This window comes from Budorcas taxicolor, chromosome 11, assembly GCF_023091745.1.
Source record: "Budorcas taxicolor isolate Tak-1 chromosome 11, Takin1.1, whole genome shotgun sequence".
NCBI lineage: Eukaryota > Metazoa > Chordata > Mammalia > Artiodactyla > Bovidae > Budorcas > Budorcas taxicolor.
Genome location: NC_068920.1, coordinates 46,956,370 through 46,984,361, shown reverse-complemented (window position 1 = coordinate 46,984,361; position 27,992 = coordinate 46,956,370). Strand labels below are relative to the sequence as shown.

Here is a 27,992-nt window from a genome sequence, read left to right as displayed (position 1 = left end):
GTCGTATCCAACTCTTTGCGACCCTGTGGACTATACAGTCAATGGAATTCTCCAGGCCAGAATACTGGAGTGGGTAGCTTTTCCATTCTCCAGGGGATCTTTCCAACCTAGGAATCGAACTGGGGTCTCCTGCATTGCAGGTGGATTTTTTACCAACTGAGCTATGAGGGAAGCTAATGGCTAAATAATATTCCATTGTGTGATTATACCACATTTTAGGCATCCATTCATCAGTTAATAGACATTTGGGTTATTTTTATATTTTTGCATCATGAGTGATGCTGCTGTGAATATTTGTATACAAGTTTTTGTGTGGATATGTTTTCATCGTCTTAAGAATATAACCTAGGAGTGAAATTGCTGGGTTTTAGTAACTTCATAACTCTATGTTTAACCTTTTGAGTAACTGACATACTGTTTTCCAAAAAGGCTACTTTATGTTCTCACCAACAGTGTATGATGGTTCCATTTTTCCACATCCTTCCCAACATTTGTTAGTGTCTTCTTCATCTGAACATCACTTGGATGTGAAGTGGTATTTGCATATGGTTTTGACTTGCATATCTTCATGGCTGTTGATGTTGAGGATGTTTTCATGTGCATGTTGGTAATTTGTAGGTCTTTTGCAGAATATCTGTTTTCTCCTATTCTGTAGGTTGTCTTTTTGTTTTCTTGATACTATCCTTTGGAACACAAACTTTTTAAAATTTTGATGAAATCCAATGTATGTATTTTATCTTTTGTCCCATGTAATTTTAATGTCATTTCTAAGAAATCTTTGCCTAATCCAAGGTCACAAAGATTTATGCATGTGCTTTGCTCTAGGAGTTTCATAATTGTAGCTTTTACCAACACGCGCACACACACACACACACACACACACACACCCTCAGAATGCCCCTGCAGGCATTGTAGAAACTTTGGCTTCATCATCAAAAGCCCTAGGTTTTCATACTGGTTAGTTATGACTTTACAGGACTGCGTGTCAATATACTGTTATAAATTGAGGTTAATGTCACATGCACTGAATCTTGCAGTATTTTAGTTAGTATTGAATGATGTTAGGAAAGTCAGAGTCCTTTGCCAAGTGTAAAGTGTACATAAACGTTCAACTACAAGTAAGAGAAAGGAGGAAGGGAATTAATCACTTTGAAACTATTAAGAAAACATTGAAACAATTTAATATTATTAATTTGGGAAAGAATTAGCCTGAAACCACATCTCCCATCACACAATGCAATAAGTTACAAAATGATCAAATGTTGATCACCATGGTTCTTTCTCTAAAAAAAATCTAAAAGTATAAAAGCTTTGTGTAGACCTTTATTTTCATTCAAGAAGACAAATGTGGTTTCAGGAATAAGTAAGCTGCAATATATCAGAAAACAGGCAACAGAAGGGGTGAAAATGTGTAATGACAGACTTAAGGAAAAGATAATGGTCTAAACCATTTAAAATTGCGTGCATCTAAAATCTAAAAAGACAAATAATAGTTATTAGAAATGTAAATCTAGGAAGCTCCCATGACTTACTGTTTAAAGGGGATGCTCAGTTAATTTACAGGTGAAAGGAAAGTATAGCAAATTAGTACAAATAATCAGCCTCCATTTTTCAGGGCTATGAGGAAATGGGTAAAATGAAACCTTCTAGATATGAATCAAAATGTGACTGTTGCTTAAAATAAATCAAAGTAAAACATGCCATTTTGACTTTTAACAGGGTCTCCTGCAACATTATGATGACTTATGTCAGGAGGTGCCTCCTGTGTTTGTCAATCTGATGACCCCTAAAATGAAAAAGGTTGGTGATGTTGATGGTTTATATTGATTTCCCTGTCGTTTAAAATTAGATTCCAGTTCTATAGATTATGGATTCTAGAACATCTATTCTTGGCAAGACCCTCTTTCTAGTTCAACTTTATAGCTCTATTTTCCCTGCAGAATGATTTCTTGTCTAGGTTTTGTTGCCTTTGAAAAACAAATAAATCTGAATAATGAGCACCTTCTAAGAATCCACAATTGCTTCATGGACAGCCAAAGATGATTAAAAACAAAAAGTCACCTTTGCTAGGCGTAATGGAGGGGAAATAGAATTAAGGAAATACAACCCATAATTTTTCCAGGTAATAAAAGGCAGCCTTTTTATGAATGCTGATGCTCCTTTTTAATAAGGGAAACCATTTTTTTCTTTTTCTAGGTGGAAGCTGTATTAAGACAAGGGCTCACAATATTGACATGGTCATCTTTAACACTAGAAAGCTTTTTTCAGGAAGTTGACTCAGTTTTGGGTATGTTCAACCAACTCTTAAAGAAGGTATGAGAGATACATTTTTAAAAACTACATGCATTAATACTCAGGCTATACGTAATAGTTTGATTAACCTATGAAAGCTATTTAAGTCTATTTAAGTGACTTTTAACTAAAAGGACATCATTACATTAAAAAAAAAAAAAAAAGCTTTGTACTTCTTGAACTGATTTGGGGCCTCTTAATTTAGAATTGCCTTGTTCTTGTGCCTGAATTACCTTATATATGGTAATATGTTAAAATGATGGTTCAGCTCCACAGTGTAGTTTAGAAAATGGTACAGTTGTAGACTGTGGAAGATGGTGGAATGGAGGGCTTAAATGTATCTGATGTTAATTAGATGAGGTAGTTACCCACTTGGAGACTATCTATCGATTTCTGACGTTTTCTACGTAAAACATGCATAACCTTTTAGACGTGCTAGTCTGTCTATGGTGGCAGCATGGTGTAACAGACGAAACCCAGAGGCTTGAAAATCAGATAAACCTAGGTAGGATATTTTGAGTTTCACCAGCTCTGTGTTCCTTCCTGGGTTTCTTGACTTCTCGGAGCCTTGGTTTCTCTGGCTGTAAAACTAGGAAAGTACTGATTCACGGGCTGGAAGGAGATCATGCATGTGAGGTTATGACACATGTTGCAGCTCAATAAAGCTTAATTCCACATCAAGAGAAGATTTACTCCTAAAATTCCTACCAAATTATGCTTGGCTCAGGATGCAAGTTTCCAGATGTAGCCCTCCAGGTTAGTTTATAACTCAGGTGCCTTTTGGATGAAAGAGGAGTTTTCTTCAGTGTGTGTTTTCTCATTGGTAGATCAATGACTTGTGTGAAATGCATATTGATGCAGTTCTAAAGGAGATAGCCAAAACATTGTTAATTTCCCTGCCTGAAAGCGGTGCTACCAAAGTAGAAGATATGTTGACACTCAATGAGGTATGCATTTATGTGTTATATTTTAGTCATAGAAATGCTAACTCATAAACTAAAATGTGAATTGGCATTCTAAAAGTAGAAATCTGTGTTCATGGCATTTAGACATGCTGGATTTTTTTTTTTTTTTAACATCCTCAGCTCCAAAGACTTAGAAGGTGGCAACAGCTCAAGCTCATGGTCATGCCTTAGACATTATCCTAATAATGTCCTCAAGCTCATGCTGGCGTCCCCTGGGGTCCTGTCGGTGTTCACTGCCCTTCGTCCTCTGTGCATGCTCCCAGGGCAATATCATCTACTCTCATGGTTTTAACTACCACATACTTTTGTCCTTAAGTCGCCCGAACACCTGGGTGTCATCCAGAGTCCTTTTCTCGCTCCCCTCCCCAAAGCCAGTTAGTCTTGTAGGGCTCAGCCAGGTTTCGTCTCTGACTATTCTTCTTGAATTGCCTCTTCTTTTCCATATCTACCACACGTATCTTAGGTCATGCCTTTTCTTCTCTTTTGAGCAAAGGTTTATCACAAGAGCCAAGCAAAGAGAATGAGTAGCTCATACTCAAAAAGCCTAAACTCCAGATCAGGGTTTTAATGCTCATGAGTGTGGCATTTGATGTTGTGATCTAACTGGTCTTTCTGCCCCCTGTTGGCCCCGTCATATCCACCATCCTCTGGTTGTAAGAACTCCCTTAAATCCTTCAATGGCGGTGGCACCTGCCTAAGCTCGTGAGCATCACATTAAATTGAACTGACTTGAATACCTACCTGTCCTCCATTGGCTCAAAAGCACAAAAGGCAGGAATCCTGTCTAGTCATTCTTGAGGCCTGGCACATAACACAGTCTTTCTCAGAAGCACTTACTTTTTGTCTTGAACTCTGAGCCCTTTTTTTTTCTTGCCTGCCTTGTGCTTCCCATCTCCTTACTGGTTTAGGTCACCTTGCTAATGTCCTTTTCAAGACAAGCAAGGATGGTTCCATCTCAAGGGATGTAACCTGGCCATGGGAAACGGGTGCCCTTACCCTCTCTTTCTATGGAAATGTGGCGTCCTCTTCGCAGGACACCTTTCTGAGCTGTTTGGGGTTAGGGTAGCCAGCCAGCCTCTTGCTTCAGAACTATTTAGGCATGGAGCAGCCCCTGCATCCCCAGATTGTAGCACTCATGTGTCAAGGTCTCTGAGTGGTTCTTTTTCAAAACTTTGAGGTAGTGTGATCTCAAGCCATAAACTTGAGTGAGGGTGAGCTAGTGGTTGTAAATTTCTAAGGGAGACTGTATCTGTCTCTCCTAGAGCCTCAACCGAGATTGCTGACTGTCCTGGAGAGCGTGGCCCTTGATTTGCCTGATGGTGTGGTGGGGAGGGCAAGGATAGGTCTTAAGTTCCTGTCTGCTACCCTTGTGAGGGATCCAAGGCCTCATTTGTTTTTGTTTGTTTGTTTGTTTGTTTATGGGGGAAAAAAGTCCCCATAAAAGCTGTAGCTTCAACTTCTCACTTTAGGCCCATACCTTTTTTTTTTTTTAATTGAGATATAATGTATATACAGCAAAGTGCACAAATCTTAAGTGCACTAGTCAGTGAATGTTTACATATGACATACCCTTGTAACCTTCTCCACAGCAAGGTAGAGAACATTTCTTCATTGCAAATGATCCCTTCTGCTTCATTCCAGGCAGCAAGCATCCTCTCCCCCAAAGTCATCAACATTTTGGCTTCTATCACTGTATATTAGTTTTACTTGTTTTAAACTTCACACAAATGAAATCAAGAAGCATATATTCTCTATGTCTGGCTTATTTTGCTCAGGGTCTGTGAGATTCATCGGTGTAGTTGCATGAGACACTAGTTCTTTCATTCTCATTCATTGCTGACTAGTATTTCAGTGTCTGAGTTTATTACAATTTATATATTTATTCTACTGTTTGGGGCATTTGGATAGTTCACAGCTTTTGGTTATATGCACTGAGAACTCTTATACATGGTTGCTTTTTGTTTTGTTTTTGTGAACCTAAGCACCTGTTTTGGTGAGTGTATTCTTCTAAGTGAGTTTGCTGGGTCGTAGTCATAGGTTATGAATATATTTAGCTTTTGTAGAAACTATTTTTAGAATTGGTGTGTTTGAATTAGGAGCCAAATAGATTCACACATTGCATTTGATTTATATATCTTTTAAATTTCTTTTTGTCATCTCCCATTTCTTTGTTTGCAAGTTTTTATTGCAGTAAAATATACATACTGCAAACTTTATAATTTTAACCATTTTTAATGTACAGTTCAGTGGCATTAAGTAAAATTCAGTGTTTTGTAACCATCTATTTCCAGAACATTTATTTTTAAAATCATCTTACACAGGAACTCTGTACCTATTAAACAATGACTTCCCATTTTCCTTCTCTCCACCCAACCTCTGGTAACCTTTATTCTGCTTTCTATGTTTATGGATTTGTCTTTTTTAGGTATCTTATGTAGGTGAAATCGTGCAATATTGCCCTTTTGTATCTGTGTTACTTCACTTAGCATAATGTTTTCAAGGTTAATCCATATTGTAGCAAGTATCAGAATTTGGTTCCTTTTTAGATCTGAAATGTTCTGTGGTATATATATGTCACATTTTGTTTATCCATTCATCTGTTGGTGGACATTTGGGCTCTTACCACCTTTTAACTATGAATTAAGCACTAGTGTGAAATTATCTGTCCCTACCTTCAATTCTTTTGGGTATGTACTCAGAGTGGAATTACTGGTCATATGGTAATTCTATGTTTAGCTTTTGAGAAATCACCAAATATTTTTCACGGTGGCCATACTGCTTTACTTTCCCACTAGCAGTGTACAACAAGGGTTCCAGTTTCTCTACTTGCTTGCTGACAGTTCTTATCTTTCATTTTTGAAAATTAAAGCCTGTTCCATAATAATCTGAATGGCTGGGAAGCCCCCTTGTGGTTTTGATTTGCCTTTTCCTAATGATTGCTGATGCGTGCATCTTTCACATCTTTGTTGGCCATTTGTACGTTTCTTGGAGAAATGTCTAGTCAACGTTTTTTTTTTTTTTTGCCTTCTTCTTTCTTTTAATGCTCTTTATTTATTGAAGAAATGGGATCATTTGTCCTATAGAATTTTCCATGTTTTAGACTTTTGCTTATCATATCCTAGTAGTGTGATTTTTAAAAATTAAAAAATATATATATCATTTATTTATTTTATTTGTCTGCACTGGGTCTGAGCTGTGGCTCACAGGATCTTTAACAGGATCTGCACCATGTGAACTCTCAGTTGGGGCATGTGGAATCTAGTTCCCTGGTCAGGGACTGAACCTGGGCCCCTTGCATTGGAAGCATGAAGTCTTTTAGCCACTGAAACACCAGAGAAGTCCCAGTAGTGTGATTTAACATGTTGACCTAGTCCTCTATTCCTTGAATTTCCTATGCATTTTAATTAGCTCTGGACGATTGATTCAGTTCAGGTTCAATTACTTTTACTTTTCCTGACAGAATAGTTCACTGTGTACTTCCTTTTGCTTCACACCAGGAGGCACATTTTATTGTTTTTTCCCTTTTTGTGATTTTAAGATTAATTAGTGGGCTCAAACACAGTCAGCTTTATCCATCATTATAAAGTTTCCCACCAACTTTTCTTCTAAAGAGTTTAGCAATCTTTGATTATTATTGCCTAGAGCCGTTATTGTTGCCTAGAGATTGCAAAATGTTGATTTTCTGACTTTAGCATTTATGGATAAAATACTTCTATAAAGAAGAAATTTCCTTCATTAACTGGTTGGTTACTATGAAACAATGTATAGAAAATTCAACCTGGCGGGGGGTGCGGGATGGAGAGGGAGATCGTAGGGAGGTTCAAAAGGGAGGGGATATATGTATACCCCTGGTTGATTCATGTTGAGATTTGACAGAAAACAACAAAATTCTGTAAAGCAATTATCCTTCAATAAAAAAAATAAACAAATAAAAAAAAAAAAAGAAAATTCAAGTTCAGTGCTTCAGTTTTCCTTTTATATACCAGTTTTCAAAATAATGAGTTGGCTCAGTGGCAACTTCTAAAATACTCATTGTAGTTTAAATTATTTAAAGATCATTATGAATGTATGGATTATTATGTATTTGAGGGATTCAGTCCATGGAAGTCATTATTCTTTTTTCTATTTAAATTTTATCATCTTTGTCCAGTGGAATTCTTCAGGCAGGCTTCTGTGTTTTTGACATAAGTCTTGTAGTCTTTGAAAGATTTCTTGCTTCCTGGAACCGCTGGAAATCTTAGGTTCATCTTGTACATTTCCTGCCCCAGATCTGGGATAACTCAATTTTCCATCTAGCCCTTCAGTGTTACTGGTGGAAAATGATATTTGAAGATCATACCCTAGGTGCTAGGAATGGCACTCATTTGTAACTTTTGCCTGTTTTTATATTATTATTTCTGCATCCCTAATATACGTTGGGTGGTATTTCTTGAGTTGGCAAATAGAGTCTGCTCTGTTCCTGGACTCCATGTTATTTTAGGAGGGAGATTCCTTCAAATGTTGTATAGGTCTATTTCCAGCAATTAAAGTTTTCCAAAGAAGTCTCCTATTTCCTGCCTGGGGATGAGGGGTTAACAGCTTGTCATTTCCTTCTCGCTCATTCTGGAATCTGATTATGAAAGTGAAAGTCGCTCAGTTGTGTCTGACTCTCTGTGACCCCATGGACTGTAGCCTGCCAAGCTCCTCTGTCCATGGAATTCTCCAGGCAAGAATACTGGAGTGGGTAGCTGTTCTTTTCTCTAGGGGATCTTGCCAACCCAGGGATTGAACCCAGGTCTCCCACTTTGCAGGCAGATTCTTTACCATCTGAGCTACCAGGGAAGCCCAAGAATACTGGGGTGGGTTGCCATTTCCTTCTCCAGGGGATCTTCTTGACCCAGGAATCAAACCAGGGTCTCTTGCATTGCAGGCAGATTCTTTACCAGCTGAGCTACCAGGGAAGCCCACGTACTTCATATCAGGTCTTACTTATAAACTAGCAGCGTACAAAGGAGTAGGGACATTTCTCCATTAATTTTTTTCATTTTGTCCTCTTGACAATGAAAATCATTTCTATTGGTGTGTGCATATAACTGTTTTGGCACTGTCCTCTTCTCAATCGGGTGAAATTCACACTACGTTTACTGAATTCACACTATGTTCAAAGAAAATTTTCTTTGAACATATAAATACAGAACTTTCATGTGCATAGAAGGAGAAGCAGATCACCCAAACAAGGGAAATGAGGATAAAGGGTGACCAAGTGTGAGTGTGGTGGTTACATGGGTGGCCCCGGGCAAGATACAGGAGGTGAAACTTGGAAGAGCATGTTTGTCAATCAGTGTGCCCCAGTCACATGTCCTAGAGGGATCCAAGATCGAGTAACACGTGGGCTGCCTTCACACAAGCCTGTCACTTAGGTAGACCATTACAGGGAAGACAGAATAAGATTTGTAATGACAAAGCACGTTGGAGAACACTTTGGAGAGAAATCAGTTTTGGAAACATGGCGTACATAATGTTGATCTGGGGGCATGCGAGGTTATTTTGCCTAACAAGTGGTTTCAGACCATACTGGGAACCAGGGCTTATTTGCAATAATGGCAAGTATTCCTTATTTTGGGACATCTAAGATAAGGATATGGTTATAGGACAGATTTTGTTAATTGTTTAAAAGCTATCTTCTTTTAGCTCCAATTAGTCCTTCTACTCTATGATGTTGGGGCTGGGACTCTGCAAATTACATTTATCCTTGGCCAGTTGGTTCCCTTTTAAGCTTGCAGTATAGGTAATAGAAGGAGGCTGGAGGAGAAAACAGGCTTGCTCTTTCTTGTATTGCCGTCTGTTGCTGACACCATTACCCTGGCAGTGGTTGTTAGTGGTTGTTAGTTAGCTTTTTCCAGCCTTTCCAGAATCAGCCTCATGTGTCTCTCAGATATACCAACATCAAGAGGCCCTTCTCTGAGCTTCTGAGGTAGCAGCGCTAGCTGAGCATCTCCCTCACCTCCCGGTACCAGGTTCCAATAACTTCACCCTCCTCCCTGGGCTGCTCCATGCCTGGGGATGGGGGCTGCTTCCTGCAGTTACTTTCTGTGACCTCTGTGTTCCTTTTTGCCCTTTTGATCCCTTAATAGTTGTTTAACCAATTTTTAAAATATTAAATTCTCTCATTCTGTCTGTTAAAATAGCTGGGGTGGTGTGTATTGGTATATCTGATCCTGATCAACATATCTGTATATTGATAGATATACAAATGGAATTGGAAATCAGGGCAATATTATGATCCAAGTTAAGATAGGAGAATACAGGGAAATAGATGAAAAGGTATTAAAAATTCTATCTACAAAATCAACCTGGCTCCATAGAGACAGAAAGTACATTAGTGGTTGCCAGAGTGGTGGGGAGTGACTGCTAATGGATATAGGGAGATTCTTTTGGGGATGATGAAAATGTTCTGGAATCAGATGTCAGTGGTGGCTCCCCAGCTTTGTGAATATACTAAAAATCAATGAACTGTGTACTTTACAAGGGTCAGTTTGTGTTATATGAATTATATCTCAATTTTTTAAAAATATAAAGCTGCTCACAAAATCAGTTTGACTGCCTTCCATTTCATCCCTGTCATGCTCCTTGGTACTGCAGTCTGTTCTTCACTCAGCTGTGGGAATGGTCTTATTAATCTTCAAGGACTAGCTGTTCTTCTCATGAAGAGATATGGTCCTTATCAGGAAAAGATGCCTTGCTTTGTGAGGCATCTCACAAAGTTGGGCACTACCCAACTGGTAGTGACATCATATGGAGGCAGTTTTTATAGTCTGTTATCTCATGGCATTATTTTGCCACTTGTTAAAAAGGATAGCTGTGCCACTGGTCGCCAACTGAGATAGGAAATTTCTTTGCAGTGGAATGTGTACATCTAAGTTTCTTACTCCTGGCTTTCTTGGCAGTTTGAGCTGTCATGGGTGTCTGAGGTGACCTCATTCATAGCAAGAATCAAATGTGAGTTCTTTGATCAGGGTTCAGGAACTAGGATGGGGCTGGATTAGTGTGTTGGGATGGTATTGGTGCAGATCCCAGGAAGGTGAGACACTCCAGAAGTCTCAAGGGTGAAAGTCATCAGCACTGCTGGGGCTGAAGGCACCAAAGGAGGAAAGAGTGCTTTCAGAGTCCCGTGAGAACTGGAATCACATGGAGGGGCTCATCCCGTAGGAGCTGAATTTGTGAAGAGACATAGCCTCTACCAGAGATGCAGCCCTACCCTCCTCTGCCAAGGAAGGAGTGGGAGGTACCCTCCTCTCCCGCCCTCCTATTTTCTGCTGGTGCATCCCACTGGGTCAAACCCAACCGAAAGTCAAGAGAATCAGGGAGCCCCAGGAGGCAGTTTCCCTCTGCACAGGGCAGAGCAGAGAAGAGCTAGGAATGGGTTTCAAGAGGCAAACGGAGAATAACCTGCACCTGGACTGTCTCCCAAGCTGGATTTCACGGAGTGGCAAGGATTATTTGTAGTTTCCGGAATTAAAGTCATGTAAATAGTTCGCACCGTCCCAGAGCTCTTGGTGCATTGCTGACTTCTACATCCAACTCTTCTTCCTTCTGGTTCCGTGGGGAAAGTTCTCACCTCTTTTCATAATTGAGGTCCTACTCGTGGGCTCTGGAGTCCACGCCTTCTTGTTCTTGGCAGCCTACCTCCACCAGTCTTCCTTCATCTAGATCTTCAACTTTGTCCTCTCTAGGGGACCCCACCCCCAGTAGTCTCCCTCTTTTCTTGCCAGCAAAGAAAAATGCTCTCACATCTCCTTCACTTCTTATTCACAACTAAACTTCTACAAATGCTCACTCAAGCTACCTTCACTCTCCCACTTCTCTTTTCCCTGCTCCATTCCCCTCAATTCCTGCTTCCAGTTATTTCTGGCACTAGTTATTGTTTTTTTGAAAAATTTATTGAATTCACCCATTTAAAGTGTACAATTTGGGAACTGCCTGGTGATCCAGTGGTTAGGACTCTGTGCTTCCTACTGCAGGAAGCATGAGTTTGATCCCTGGTTGGGGAACTAAGATCTGATAAGCTATGTGGTGCAGCCAAAAAAAAAAAAAAAAAAAAAAAGCGTACAATTCAGTGGTTTTAACATAGTGACAGAATTGTGCAGCTGTCACCACAATCAAGTTTAGAACAGTTCATGTCCCCAAAAGAAATCCCATGCTCATTAACAGTCATTATAATTTTCTCTCAACTCTCCCAGCCCCAGGCCACCACTAATTTGCTTTCTGTCTCCATAGATTTGTCTACTGTAGAAATTTCTTACAAAAGGAATCATATGGTATGTGGTATATTGTCACTGGCTTTTTTGACTTAGCTCAGTGTTCATCCATATTGTCCCATGTATCAGTACTACATTTCTTTTTACTGCTGAATCATAGTGCGTGGTGTGGGTGGACCATGTTTTAGTTATCCATTCATCAGTTGATGGACATTCGGATTCTCACTTTTTGGCCTTTATGAATAATGCTGCTGTGAACATAGATGTACAAGTTTTTGCAGGGACATATTTTCATTTCTCCTGGACATATATTTAGAAGTGGAATTGTTGGGTTATATGTTAAGTACATGTTCAGTCTTTTGAAGAACAGTCAGACTTTTCCAAGCTGGCTGCATTATTTAACATTCCCACCAGCAGTACGTGAGGGTTCCAGTTTCTCTACACCCTTGCCAACACTTACTATCCATTTTCTTGATTATTGTCTTCTTAGTAGGTATGAAGTGGTATTAGAAATGTCCATTCAACATTCAGAAAACTAAGATCATGGCATCTGGCCCCATCACTTCATGGGAGATAGATGGGGAAACAGTGGAAACAGTGTCAGACTTTATTTTGGGGGGCTCCAAAATCACTGCAGATGGTGATTGCAGCCATGAAATTAAAAGATGCTTACTCCTTGGAAGGAAAGTTATGACCAACCTAGATAGCATATTCAAAAGCAGAGACATTACTTTGCCAACAAAGTTCCATCTAGTCAAGGCTATCGTTTTTCCAATGGTCATGTGTGGATGTGAAAGTTGGACTGTAAAGAAAGCTGAGTGCCGAAGAATTGATGCCTTTGAACTGTGGTGTTGGAGAAGACTCTTGAGAGTCCCTTGGACTACAAGGAGATCCAACCAGTCCATTCTAAAGGAGATCAGTCCTGTGTGTTCATTGGAAGGAATGATGCTAAAGCCGAAACTCCAGTACTTTGGCCACCTCATGGGAAGAGTTGACTCACTGGAAAAGACTCTGATGCTGGGAGGGATTGGGGGCAGGAGAAGGGGACGACAGAGGATGAGATGGCTGGATGGCATCACTGACTCGATGGACATGAGTTTGGGTGAACTCTGGGACTTGGTGATGGACAGGAAGGCCTGGCGTGCTGCAATTCATGGCATCTGGTCCCATCACTTCACGGGAAAGAGTAGGTCGCAAAGAGTTGGACACAACTGAGTGACTGAACTGAACTGAACTGATTCAAACCCTTTGTTCGTTGTAAAATTGGGTTATCTGACTTTATTTTTTAGCTGTAATAGTTATTTGTATGTTCTGGATACTAGTCCCTTATCAGATTGCAGAATTTTTCTCCCATTCTGTGGGCTGTCTTTTCACTTTCTTGATGGTATCCTTTGAAGCCACAAAGTTTCAAATTTTGATGATGTCCATTTCATCTGTTTCTGTTGTTGCTGCTCTGCTTTGGTGTCAAATATCAAAGAAAACTTTGCCCTATCCAAGATGATGAAGATACATGCTTATGTTTTCTTTTGAGAGTTTTATGGTTTTCACTGTCACATTTAGATCCGTGCTTCATTTTGAGTTAGTTTTTGTGTATGGTGTAAGGATCCAGTTTCGTTATTTTGCAAGTGGATATTCATTTGTACTGGCACAAATTGTCAAATACCATTAATTTCATTATTATATGGTATTGAAAACATACAGAGGACTTTCCATGGCATCCTAATTTATTCTTGTGAGCATGTTCTTTTAACATAAAAGATGATTTTATGTTATTTTGTAGAGGTTTCCAGGGGAGTGCCAAAATAAACATGTGTTTATTCTGTCATGTTTAACTAGTAGTCTGGTTCCTTCCTTGTACGTGTGTGTGTGTGTGCTCAGTTGTGTAAGACTCCCTTGCAACCCCATGGACTGTAGCCCACCAGGCTCCTCTGTCTGTGGGACTTTCCAGGTAAGAATACTGGAATGGGTTTTCATTTCCTCCTCCAGGGCATCTTTCTGACCCAGGGATCGAACCTGAGTCTCCTGTGTCTCCTTAGGGGATTTCAAAGCAAGTAGAGGATATGTGTCTCTTCTGTGATCAGCTGGAATTGTGTCCACTTGCTTAACACTTGTTTTCCCTGCTGGACTGAAGTGACTCTCAGCCTCCATTGCATTCCACAGTTTAACAGTGTGTTGAATAAATTAGAAAGAATGGAGTGAATGAATGGAGGAATGAGGTCTGAAGAGTTGGTGGGGATAGGAGGGAAGGGAGACTGTCTTTCGGTAAGAGGAGGAACATCATTTCCCCTGAGATTGAGAAAAGATGGAGATGGTTTCAAATACAGGTGGGGTGGTATAAATCTGGGGGACAAGCTTAGGAGTCTCTCTCTCAATCTAGTAGCCAAGAGAGGACCGCCTGAGAGCTGTGCAAGGAGACTAGGGATCTCCCAAAGCGTGTCTGGAGAGAATTTGCATAGATAGGCTCGGGCTCCTTCGCAAAAGTGATTTTAAAGGGCCAAGTTGGCTGCTACCATTTACTTTTCTCTTTTCTAAAGTGCATGGACAGTGTATGTCGAAAGGCTTGTTCAGTTTTATAAGCCAGTTTTCTTTTCTGGATTTAACTAGTTCTCAATTTCTTTCTAAAGTATTTGTTATTAGAAACATTCAAAAGGCAAAAAGCACAGACTTTTAGAATCACACAAAGCTGGTTTCAAACCCCTATTCTTACCCACCGACTGTGTGACCTTGGGCAAATTTTTTATTCTTTCCGAGACTCAGTTTTCTCATCTGTGAAATGAGGACAATAATGTTACCTATCCCAAGAGGTTGTCGTTTAATTAAATGAGTTCATACACATAAAGGTCTTAACTTGATGCCTGGCATACAACACGATGCTCAGTTAAACACCCTGTCTGATTTGAATCTCAGAACAACACTTTGGATTGTCATTTTCTAAAACCATTTCTCACTTTCAACTTGTGACATCTTTATCTCTCTTATGTCTTCAGGCTTCTTTCTTTTTATTCATATGAACGTGAGTGTAGATCTTGATGAGTGATTGGATCAGGTAAGGTAAAAAACTTTGAATTTGGCACTTCCCTGGCAGTCCTGTGGTTAAGACTCCATGCTTCCACTGAAGGGGGCACAGTTTCCATTCCTGATCAGGGAACTAAGATCCTGTACACTTCATGGCATGGCCAAAACACAAAACAACTTTGAATTTTTATTCTTTCTCCTCCTTTTTCTCGCTTGAAACTTAACAGGTTTCTCAGGCTGCTTTTAGCTGTTGCCAGTTTGGAGTCTGAATTGTTATGCTACTGGCCACTATCTCTAGGTATTTTCAAATAGCATTAATTAGAGTTTGACAAATTAAAGTCATATTAAGAAGCTTCACAGTAGTTTTAAGTATCTGGAAATTAATAGTCATTTCTTTATTTAATAGACATACACAAAAGAATGGGCTGAGGTGCTAAACCATAAAAGTAAGCATGTGGAAGAAGCTGTCAAAGAACTTATATCAATATTTGAGAGTATTTATGAAGTTAAGTACAGTGGGAAAGGAGCAAGACACTTACCAGGTAATGCGACTGGTTAAACTGTTTGAATCACGAATGCTCCAGATATGCTCTCAAGAAGGCCCTCTGTGCATAGTGTGTATCCAAATTCCAGACTCTGGGAAGGAGATCAGGTGTTCAGCATAAACCATGCGATTTGCACAGTGTAGGCACAGTGAACCCTTTTTATGAGTTAGGGAATGGTGGGCACCCCTCTGAAATCCAGGTTGTCATTGTTGTTTAGTTGATAAGTCGTGTCTGACTCTTTTGCCACCCCATGGACTGTAGCCCACCAAGCTCCTCTGCACATGGGATTTCCCAGGCAAGAATACTGGAGCAGGTTGCCATTTCCTTCTCCAGGGGATTTTCCATACTCAGGGATCAACCTACATCTCCTGCATTGACAGACAGATTCTGTACCACTGAGCCACCTGGGAAGCCCCAACTCCAAATTCCCAGACACCTGTTAAGGACCAACCTTGCAAGCAGGCATTAACATGGATAGCAGTCTCTGGCCTGCTATGTTAACTTTTTCTTTTTTGTATATTCATTCTACCATGCTGGTTGTCACACTGCATTACAACCATCTGAATAGAGGGCAGAGATGCTGCTGAACATCCTCCACTGCACAGGACAGCCCCCAACAACAAAGTAGTCAGTAGTGCTGAGGATGAGAAACTCTGAGCTTACATTGGTTAAGAATCCGCCTGCTAATGCAGGAGATGCCAGAGACGTGGATTCAATCCCTAGGTTGAGAAGATCCCCTGGAGGAGGAAATGGCAACCCACTCCAGTATTTTTGGCTGGAAAATCCCATGGACAGAGGAGCCTGGCAGGCTACAGTCCATGAGCTTGCAAAGAGTCAGGCACAATTGAATGCACACACACACACATACAAGTAATCTTAGCTATAACTCAAGCTTATAAATGATTTACTTTTCCTTTATTTATTAAAACAAGTGAAAGAGGCAATATTTCTCTTAAGAGGTCTAATCATGACTAAGTTTAATCATGAGTGGTTTAATTATGACTAAACCTGGTTTAATCATGACTAGTACAGGATGATAATAAAAAATTTTACAGTTTTTATAAATTGTACTTTCTTTGGATAATTGAATTATGGTTTTATTTATATTTTTCTTTATATTTCTGCATAATCCAAATATGTCTAGTCACCTTGTATTAAACAAATAATTATAAAAAGTATTTCATCTTCAAATGTTTCTCATAGAAACTTTAAAAATGAGTGTAAAGAAATCCCTTGCATTCCTATACACTAACAATGAGAAAACAGAAAGAGAAATTAAGGAAACAATTCCATTCACCATTGCAATGAAAAGAATAAAATACTTAGGAATATATCTACCTAAAGAAACAAAAGACATATATATAGAAAACTATAAAACACTGGTGAAAGAAATCAAAGAGGACACAAATAGATGGAGAAATATACCATGTTCATGGACTGGAAGAATCAATATAGTGAAAATGAGTATACTACCCAAAGCAATCTATAGCGTCAATGCAACCCCTATTAAGCTACCAATAGTATTTGTCAGAGAACTAGAACAAATAATTTCACAATTTGTATGAAAATACAAAAAAAACTTGAATAGCCAAAGCAATCTTGAGAAAGATTGCTTGGAACTGGAGCAATCGGAACTGGAGGAATCAACCTGCCTGACTTCAGTCTCTACTGCAAAGCCACAGTCATCAAGACAGTATGGTACTGGTACAAAGACAGAAATATAGATCAATGGAACAAAATAGAAAGCCCAGAGATAAATCCACTCACCTATGGACACCTTATCTTTGACAAAGGAGGCTAGAATATACAATGGAGAAAAGACATCTCTTTAATAAGTGGTGCTGGGAAAACTGGTCAATGACTTGTAAAAGTATGAAACTAGAACATTTCTAACACCATACACAAAAATAAACTCAAAATGGATTAAAGATCTAAATGTAAGACCAGAAACTGTTAAACTCCTAGAGGAAAACATAGGCAAAACACTCTCCGACATAAACCACAGCAGGATCCTCTATGACCCACCTCCCAGAATATTGGAAATAAAAGCAAAAATAAACAAATTAAAATTAAATTAAATTAAAATTAAAAACTTCTGCACAACAAAGGAGACTATAAGCAAGGTGAAAAGACAGCCTTCAGAATGGGAGAAAATAATAGCAAACAAAGCAACGGACAAAGAATTAATCTCAAAAATATACAAGCAACTCCTGCAGCTCAATTCCAGAAAAATAAAGACCCAATCAAAAAGTGGGCCAAAGAGCTAAACAGACATTTCTCCAAAGAAGACATACAGATGACTAACAAACACTTGAAAAGATGCTCAACATCACTCATTATCAGTTCAGTTCAGTTCAGTCACTCAGTCGTGTCCAACTCTTTGTGACCCCATGAATCGCAGCACGCCAGGCCTCCCTGTCCATCACCATCTCCCAGAGTTCACTCAGACTCACGTCCATCGAGTCTGTGATGCCATCCAGCCATCTCATCCTCTGTCTTGCAAATCAAAACCACAATGAGGTGCCATTTCACTCCAGTCAGAATGGCTGCTATCCAAAAGTCTACAAGCAATAAATGCTGGAGAGGTTGTAGAAAAAAGGGAACCCTCTTACGCTGTTGGTGGGAATGCAAACTAGTACAGCCACTATGGAGAACAGTGAAGAGATTCCTTAAAAAACTGGAAATAGAACTGCCATATGACCCAGTAATCCCACTGAGGAAACCAGAAATGAAAGAGACACGTGTACCCCAATGTTCATCGCAGCACTGTTTATAATAGCCAGGACATGGAAACAACCTAGATGTCCATCAGCAAATGAATGGATAAGAAAGCTGTGGTACATATACACAATGGAATATTACTCAGCCATTAAAAAGAATACATTTGAATCAGTTCTAATGAGGTGGATGAAACTGGAGCCTATTATACAGAGTGAAGTAAGCCAGAAAGAAAAACACCAATACAGTATACTAACGCATATATATGGAATTTAGAAAGAAGGTAATGATAACCCTGTATGCGAGATGGCAAAAGAGACACAGATATATTGAACAGTGTTTTGGACTCTGGGAGAGGGCAAGGGTGGAATGATATGGGAGAATGGCATTGAAACATGTTAAATATCATATGTGAAACAAAAAGAAATAAACAACTCACAAAGATTCCCCCCAAAAATTTAAAAATTATCTCTGTAATATCCTTTTCAGGCTTTTATTCCAAAATGTTCTCCTGAATATAGAGAGGGCCGACACAATAGGAATTAATTAATGGGTTTGTGCTGTGCCTGCAAAAATCAGCTGTTTTTTGAGTAAAGTTAAGAACTGTAAGTTAAGGACAGGTGGACAGGTGGAGGAGCAAGCCATGTGCAGGCAAATATCCCTTTCCAGTAATAAGGGAAAAAGTGGGTGAAAATGCACATTTTCGTTAAGCAAAAGCTTCAATTTAATTCAGTAAACAAATTGTTTAAGATATAAAATACATTTTGCTTTCCTAAATGTATAAGACCTGTAAGAAGTGCTGAAAATAATATATTTACTGAGGGGAGTTTAGGTAATAAATATAGATAATTTGTAGTTTTAATTTGAAGGGAAAACCATTGTGTGTGTGTGAAAGTGTTAGTGGCTCAGTTGTGTCTGACTCTCTGCGACCCCACAGACTAGCCTGCCAGGCTCCTCTGTTCATGGAATTCTCCAGGCAAGAATACTGGAGTGGGTTGCTGTTGCCTTCATCAGGGGATCTTCCCGACCCAGAGATCAGACAAACCATTATTTTTAGTTAAAAGTTGTTATTATCTTTCCATGTTCACTTACTGCTAGAAATGTTAAATGTGTTTCTTTAATGAGTTATAGCCAGTTATGATCCACTTGCAAGATTCTGCACCAAAGTTCCTAAATGTGAGAAGTTTTTGCAAGGGATAAATTTGAAACTATTGGAAGAAAGCTTTGCTCTTTTGGGGAAACACAGGGGCTCATCCCACCTATGAAGCAAAGTTGTTGGAAAAGTAGCATCAATATGCTAATCAAATTAACAAGTCTTTAGATTCATTAAGTGGGGCACAGGTAATATGGGGAGAAGACTGAAGCGGGAGTAGAAGTTTACAGAACCCCCTCTCTAGTATTGGCATGGCATGCTATAGAAAGAATTTTTAAGGGAAAGGAAATGAAAGAAGGGAAAACATAAGTTAGGAGAGAAATGTTGGGGCTCAGAATATACCACCCCCAAATGTGCTACCATGCATATTGAATATTTTAAGCTAAAGGAATTTGAGAGGTGGTGGTACAGGAAAGTGAAAGTGTTAGTCTCTCAGTTGTGTCTGACCCTTTGTGACCCTATGGACTGTAGCCCACCAGTCTCCTCTGTCCATGGAATTCTCCAGACAAGAATACTGGAGTGGGTTGCCATTTCCTACTCCAGGGAATTTTCCTGACCCAGGGATTGAACCTGGGTCTCCTGCATTGCAGGCAGTTTCTTTACCATCTGAGCCACTCCAGGTGGTATGGGAAGGACTCTGCAACCTCTACTTTCTCCTCTCATCTGAGAGGCTTCCATGTACCCAGAGAGGAAAGGAGCATCTTTATTTTCAAAGATGGGAGGATGCTGAGAGGAATCAGAATGAACGGGCCTTGCTAAATCCCCACAGTTTACTACTTGTAGTCCTATCACATTTTCCCTATGATTTTCTACTCTTTATCGAACCTAGTGTGAAACCCTGCAAGTTTAATCACTTCTTTGGATCTTAATTTCCTTTTGAAATCTCTTCTGTCATGTAAAACTTATATTAAATAAATTTGTATGCTTTAAAAAAACAAACAAAAACTCAGAGCTTAAATATCCACAACATGTCTTCTTTCTCTTAGAGATTCTTCACTTAGTTTAAGTGGTTTTCATCAGAAGTATCAAGAACACAAACATACCAGCTTGTTAGGATAGCAAAGTCAAAACTTAAACAGATATTTTAGAAAGCTAATATGTAGAGCCCTCTTTAAATGTTCCTTAATTATAGATACTAAGAGTGTGTTTGAAGAGTGTACTTGATTTAAATTAAATTCAAGGGTGATTCCCCCAGGAACAAATTTTTAATTTTTCGATTAAGAATTTTTCAAAGAAGGAGCTTCCTAAGAAGGTTTGGTCATATAGAATAAACCAATTGCTAAGTATTAAATATTCTATTTTTATTTTATCTTTTCTATAGAGCTGAGAAAGCACGTTGTTTTTGGAAGTGAGGGAGAAGATGTTGAAAGCACCGATTATGATGCTAATATTGTGCCTGAGGCTGATGTTAAAGATGATAAAGAAGATGAATTTAAGAAGGTATTATTGTGAAACAACCTCATGCAATTTCACAGAATTATGTTTCATAGGATTGCAGATAATGCCAAATGGTGTTTCCCTCCCCACCCCCCACCCCCCCAGGCAGTTCTGCAGCCAATCTGTGTGGATTTATAACAAAATTCAGAAAATATAATTTTCTATCCTACACCGTGGAATCTGACAAGCTACAGCAGTCCTTACAGTTTTTCCCCCAGTATCATCTGCTTCTAATGTGATTGTGTCAATTACAGTTTATATACTTATCGTTCCCATTGTGACTGACCGTGTTTTCTTAGGTAGTAAATGTCACATCTGGGACCATAGTGCCAATCCATTTGATTCAGGACAGAGAACTTTGTTCTCAGTTACTGTTTTTAATGGAGTTACCTATATTGCAAGACGAGACTTTGATTCACCTGGGGTCCAGGGATCTGCATATTTTAATGTAAGCACTGTGGATATCCTGTGGACTGCCCTGCAGGAGAAACCCCAGGTGGGCAGAGTTTCAGATTACACTGAGATGTGTTGAGAATGGAAGTTGAGGAGACACTGGGCTTCTTCATCCTTCTTAGGCCTTCTGGCCGTTCATCAGCTCTGAATGCCACTCCATGGTTGTCCTGATTCCTGATTTCTCCTGCTGCCATCAGTTTTCTTTTCCTTTAACATCTATTTATTTCGCTGGGTCGGGTCTTACTTGTGTCACCTGGGATTTTCATCATGGTGCACAGAGTCTCTAGTTGTGGTAAGAGGATTCTAGAGCTCTTGGGCTCAGTTGCTGTGGTAAGCAGGCTTAGTTGCTCTGCAGCTTGTGGGATCTTTGTGCCCTGACCATAGAGCAAACCCATGTCCCCTGCATTGGAAGGCAGATTTTTAACCACTGGACCACCAGGGAAGTCCCCCGTTAATTTTTTTTAACCCTCCATACCCATCTTTTCATTCTCTCTCCATTTTACTTGCTTTCATACTCTCTAACCCACACAAGTGGTGCTTGTGGTAAAGCATCTGCCTGCAATGCAAGAGACATGGGTTTGATTCCTGTGTTGGGAAGATTCCTCTGGAGGAGGAAATGGCAACCCACTCCAGTATTTTTGCCTGGAAAATTCCATGGACAGGGGAGCCCAGTGGGCTATAGACCATGAGGTTTCAAGAGTTGGACACAACTGGTACAGATACACACACACACACACACACACACCCCACACTCCAACATACTTTTGGAAATAAACAGCACACTTGTGTTTCATTTTCACCTTCTGACTCAAGGATGGTATAACTACTTGACTGGGAAACACTTTGCTGCTGAGTCTAGATTTCAGCTGTGGATTGCTTCTCAGTGCCAGACACTAGGCAGCCACTATCAGTCAGTGGAAAGTAGCTGAAGAGTCCTTCACTTCCAGCTGCATTCCCTGTGACACTGGCTGAGCTGCATCAGGGCGGGCACCTCCTCAACAGCCTCTGCCTCTCGAATCCGTCTTCCACATCGCTTCCACAGAGGTCTAACGTAAACATCTCATGATATCCTGCCTGCGCTGTAGCCTGGTGCTTGACCAACCCTGATCATATTCCTCTTTGTTAACACCTGACAGGCCTTCCTTCTGAACCAACTTAACCTAACTGGCCTACCCAGTCTTAGAGCGGGGCAGGGCATAGGGTGGACAGGAACAGTGTGGCCAGAGCCTGGCCGTGGGTGTGGGACTCACTGTGAAGCTAGATGTGGTGCCCCGACACCTGCCCAGGCTCAATATTTATTCTGTGCTCTGACCAATAAGTATGGCTACTGCTTTGCTGGAGGGAAAGTAGGGGCTGACAGAGAGGGGCAAACCATGGTACCAAGACGGTGGAAGTTTCATCCCATACATTTGGGTATCATACACTTTTTTAAATGCAGCTTTATTATTATTATTTGCCTGCATGGTGTGGTGCGTGGGATCCCAGTTCCCTGACCAGGCATTGAACCCACGCCCCCTGCAGTGGAAGTACAAAGTCCCCACCCCTGGACTGCCAGTGAAGTCCTTATGCATCTTAAAACATATTTATTCACCAAACTGAGACTTCTGTGGTTGGAGACTAAAAATAATATCCTGTGTCCACACCTCTAAGCATTGAGAAGTACACACCCCTAAATGTTTCAGTTTTGTTGAGTGAATTATTGAATATTGAGCAAACCAGGATTATTTTCAATTAGCTGTTTTTGAATTTTGGCTTTGGAGTAACATCTTCTAATTTGCTGGGGTGTTTATGAAAGCACATTTTTCATATATTCTTACTTGTTTTAAAAAATAAAAGAGTAATGTAGTGCTGAATTTATTTCCATAATATAATTGAGATTGTAAAGTTTATTATTTTCACCTTTTGCATGTCACTTCTAATATTATTGCTTTGGGGGTGTTAGATTTTTTTGTACCAAATTTAATGTGATTTCTCATTATAGGAATGTAAAGAGGTCTACGCTTTTTTCTCTCATCAATTACTAGACAGTCTTCAAAAAGCTACACGGTTATCTTTGGACACAATGAAAAGAAGAATATTTGTTGCCAGGCAAGTGGAAAATATGTCTGGTAATACTATCACAGCACAATGCTAAAGCATTTTTTAAAGTTATAAAATTTAAAACATGGCACTTATGAAAATACTGTATAAAAACAAGTGTGTAACATTGTAAAAACAGTAATGAATGAACAACCATATTCCTAGCAACCAGCCCAAGAACAAAGAACACTGAACACTACAGTCCCCTTACTGGTCCCTTCTCTGCTCACAGTAGCCACTGTTCGGAACTTGATGTTTATCACTGTCTTGTTTTGCCTTTTTTTTTTTAATACAGTTTACCCCATTTTTGTATTGTTTAATTTTGTCTGTATTTGAACTGTGTTCAGTATTGTTTTTGAGGTGCATTTATGCTGATATAATTTATTTTCACTTCTATTTAGCTGGAGTGCACACAGTCTGTTTTATCAGTTCTATTGGTTTTGATTGTTTGGGGTGTTTGCAGTTCGGGCTGTTGTGAACACTCTTGTGCCTATCTCGTGCTGCATCTGCTGGGCCCTGGGGTGTGCGCACTTTTCCCTTTACCAGGCAGTGCCTAGCATTCTTGCTCCTTGGAAGGAAAGCTATGACAAACCTAGAGAGCATATTAAAAGGCAGAGACATCACTTTGCTAGCAAAGGTCTGCATAGACAAAGCTATGGTTTTACGGGTAGTCATGTATGGATGTGAGAGTTGGACCATAAAGAAGGCTGAGTGCCAGAGAATTGATGCTTTTGAATTGTGGTGCTAGAGAAGATTCTTGAGAGTCCTTTGGACAGCATGGAGATCAACACCAGTCAATACTAAAGGAAATCAACCCTGAATATTTACTAGAAGGACTGATGCTGAAGCTGAAGCTCCAATACTTTGGCCACCTGATGCAAAGGGCCAACTCATTGGAAAAGACCCTGATGCTGGGAAAGATTGAAGGCAAAAGGAGAAGGGACAGCAGAGGATGGGCTGATTAGATAGCATCACCAACTCAGTTGACATGAATTTGAGCTAACTCTGGGAGATAGTGGAGGACAGAGGAGCCTGACGTGCTACAGTCCATGGTGTTGCAAAGAATCAGACACAACTTAGCAACTGAACAACAGCAACAACGAGTCTAGCACGAGAGTGCCCATGGTTCCTCATCCTTGCACACAGTTGATTTTGTTCAATTAAAAGATCGTTGCCAGTGTGTATAGGTGTAAAATGGCATCTCACTGGGATTTAAATGATCACTTTCCTGGTTACTGATGAGGTTAAACATATTTTTTATGTTCATGAGCCATTTGTGCTTTCTTTTTTTAAAAAAATTATCTTTCCTTCTTTTTCCTTTCCTTCCCTTCCTTTTTCTATTTCCTTCTTTCCCTTCTCCCTCCTTCCCAACCTCCTTCCTTCTGTCTGTTTTACTATGTGATTGGATTTATTCATGGATGGTCTCAATATATTACTTTGTTGATATCATAGCAGATATCTTCTCTCCTTGTGCCTTTTTGTACTATTTATGGTATTCTTTGTTGAGTTTAAATTCAAATTTATCAATCTTTTCCTTAGTGATTTGTGATTTCTATGCCTTTCAAAGGAAATTTTTCTCTACTGCATCATGTCTTCTGAAAGTTTTAAAGTTTTACCTTTTACAGTTAGGGGTTTAATCCACATGGTATTTATTTTTGTGTTTAGTGTAAAGTAGGAGACCAGTATTTCTTTCCCATATAGTTAATTAGTTAAAAAGAAAATTAATTTTTCTTTTGGGGTAGTTATTTAAATTACATTGAATCTATAGGTAAATTTGGAGGGAATTAGCATCCTTACTATATTGAGTCTTCCTTTCAGAATCATGGATTACCTCTCCATTTATTTTTCATTTTAAAAATATTTCTCAATAAGGTTTTTAAATTCTCTGTGTAAAAGTCTTGTACATTTTTGCTAGGTTTATTCCTTGGTTACTCATTGCTGAATTTTAATTAAATTGCACTATTCAGATCTCCCAGTGTGATTGTGAAGTTGTCAATTTTTCCTTCTGTTTTGGTCAGTTCTCTTTTTATATCTTTTAAGGCTATGTGGCTAGGTGCATGCGACATCATATAGTTAAGTCTGCTAGAACACTATTTCTTTCTTTTTTTTTTTTTTTTTGATGAGCCTCTCTATCCATATTAATCCTGATTTCTCATTCTTTTTGCTCTGTCATTAATTTTACCTTCCCAGATTTTTTGGTATATCTTTTTCTATCCCCTCATTTCATTTTTTTTTCTGTAAAGTTTTTTGTTTTGCCTCTTAAAAGGATTATATACCTGATTATTTTTATTTAATCTGATTATCTCTGCCATTTAATGGATTTTAATTGATTTACATATTTGGATTTTTTTGATACAGTTACAGTTAATTTATGACATTTTATTTTGTAGTTTCTTACTATCCTTTTTCCTTGCTTCATTTATTATCTGTAAATAATAAATGGGTAATTCCTATTGGGATGGGTAATTCCCCCCTTATATTCTCTTTCCTATACTTCAGTCCTTTAAGTAGTTACCTTCAAATTTAGAATATGTATATTTATCTCTGGTTTTTAAAAAAACACTGTCTATATTTTTTTCCATTTTCTCACTTTATTTCTAACTACAAGGGGTTTGGCATGAACTTTTTAATTGCTGTGTGATATTTTGCTTTTACCTATTTTTTGAACACTATAAAATAATATGTTTACTGGAATATTTTATTAAAATCTCCAGGTTATTGTGTATTTATTTTATACCACTAGTTCCTCAGTAAGCGTGGGTGTGGTGTAAACCCTCTTAGTCTTCATTTTAAGTCTGAACCAACTTGGCTGTATAAGAAACTTTTGTTTTTCTCTCAGCACTTTGAACATATTTCTTCATTTTTTCCTGACGTATATTGTTGCTGATGAGAGGTGTGCAGTGAGTCTAACTGGAAATTGTTTTTCTATCCTTGATGTTCTGCAGCTTCCTTTCCCGGGGTGGATTTGTCTTTATTTAGTCATGCTTTATTCTCAGCGTGTACTTTCTGTGTGATGACTTGTAGTGTTCTTTAATCCTGGAAAATCCTCAGCAATTTCCTCTCGAGTTATTGCTTCTGAGATAGTCTTTTCATTCTCTTGATATGGAACTCCTGTAGCTGAATGTTGAGCAGGTTGAGCACATAATCTATTGTTCCACCTTGGAAACACTTTTGAGTGAAGAGGCACTATCTAGATGAAGATTCAGGGTGGACTTAAACCAGAACTGTTGCGGGCACCGTGGTTATTTGGCCATCTCAGATGCTCGGGCATGAGTCTGTCTTTCCTGTTTCCTCGCTGTCATATCTTTCATCTTTTTTGTCTTTCTGGGCTACATCGTTGTTAAGTATCTCTGTATCTGGCCCAAAGGTGGCCTCATCTACTGTATCTTAAATATTTCAATTGATATTTTTGTCCTTATCCTCCAGATACTGTATCATTCTTGCCTTTTTAGCTTAGCAATTTATTACCTTTTGGAAGATGGCTTCATTTATCTCTTGGAACATCCTTAATATATTTATATTTGAGTTTTTCACACTTCTATACGTTAAACTGTATCTGGAGTGAGGTTTTGTTTCAAGTACTGATGTCTTTAGTCCTCTTTCTTTACGTTAGACTTAGGCACGCATATTGGAATTTATTTGTAGACTCTCCTTGGACGAGAGTTTTTCTTTGGTTGTTTTCGTGTGTTTCTCCCTCCTTCCTTTCGTGTCTCTTCCTTTCTCTTGTCTCCACATGACCCTTGGCACCTTGAGTGCAGGTCTGAGTCGTGTTTGTTCACAGTTATGTATCCCATGAAGAGGTGCTGGGACGTGGCAGGTTCCGTGGGGGAGCACATGGGCGGCTCGGCTTAGTGGCAAAATGAGGATGCTGTGGATTCGCTCCTTTTACCTTAGGTGAAAACATCTTTTGGAAAAGCTGCAGCTGCGGGCAAGAGGTTGGCAAACATCTTGTTGTTTTGCCTGTCTTTACAAGTGGGGGAACATCGCTTCAATGTCTGGGGTCTGGCAGCAAGCCTAGATGAGTCCCCTCTCACATGGACTACTTTAGCCCCCCATAGTCCACAGGGGCCAAGTCCCACTATCACTGCTTGTTTCCTGACCAGAGCCCTGGCCAGGCTACTGTGTGTTTCTGATGCCTGCCTGATGTATGGTGATGCTAACCTTCTGTTTGAGTGTTTTCAGGTCCTTCATGGTCTATCCATGATTGTGATGTACTTGGCACAGGGAGGCATTTTTGAAGTCTGAACTCAGAATTCCATGCTAATTTGAAACTGTACGTCTGTGATTTTTGAAGAGGCATATATGAGGATACTACTGCAGAATCCTCCCTTGTCTAAAACATCTCTCTTTCCTGCACCCATGAAGACTGTTTAGTCAGCTTGGATCATAGCTTCTTTCTCTCGCACTCCACAAATACTGTTTCACCGGCTTCTTTTGTTTCCATATTCATATGTGAGTTCTGCTGCTAATCTGATTTTTCTTTTCTATGTAAGTTTTTTGTTGCTTACAGATTTCCCCCATGTATTCTGGAAATTCACAGATAATGTGTTTTTTCCCCATTAATCCTGAGGCACACAGAGAAACTTTTCAAGGTGAAAAAAATAAGTGTATTCTTAAGATTTGAGAAGGGCTATGCTTAAATTTACAGTATGTAGGGTTTCCACAGTGGATCCTAGATAGTAGAGCGTCTCTGAGCTGAGTGACCCTCTGCTGTGAGTTACTTAATCTTTCTCTGCCTTGGTTTCCTCCTCTACAATAAGGAAATAATAATCATGGGATCTGTGTCAAGAGTTAATGTGAGCATGAAATACTTCAATTTATGGAAAAGTGCTTGGAAAAGCACCTGTGGTACACTAAGTGGAGGATAAGCTTATCTTTATTACCTTTTCCTCAAGTAATCTATGTCTCATATTTTGCATGGGAATGATTGGAGAATTCCTTAAGCTAATCCTCTAGTTTGTCAAATAAGTCACTGAAGGATCTAGTATGCTGTCCATTGCTGCTGTTAGTTCAGCTGCTTGGTTATACTTTATAAAACTCTTTCTTTTTCTCAGATTGTACTCTTTCAAATACAGTCTACGCGTCTTGAATTTCACAG

The 27,992-nt window shown here is 39.3% G+C and overlaps 1 protein-coding gene across 1 annotated transcript in view; it reads left to right on the top strand.

The window, feature by feature from the left end:
* Positions 1-27,992, top strand: part of DNAH8 (dynein axonemal heavy chain 8) — a 315,366-nt gene that overhangs the window by 53,926 nt on the left and 233,448 nt on the right. Inside the window, exons 18-23 of the mRNA XM_052649575.1 lie at positions 1,720-1,800; positions 2,197-2,313; positions 3,120-3,239; positions 14,916-15,051; positions 20,247-20,365; positions 22,797-22,918. Of these exons, the coding sequence (XP_052505535.1) occupies positions 1,720-1,800; positions 2,197-2,313; positions 3,120-3,239; positions 14,916-15,051; positions 20,247-20,365; positions 22,797-22,918 (695 nt within the window). The remainder of the gene's footprint in view (positions 1-1,719; positions 1,801-2,196; positions 2,314-3,119; positions 3,240-14,915; positions 15,052-20,246; positions 20,366-22,796; positions 22,919-27,992) is intronic.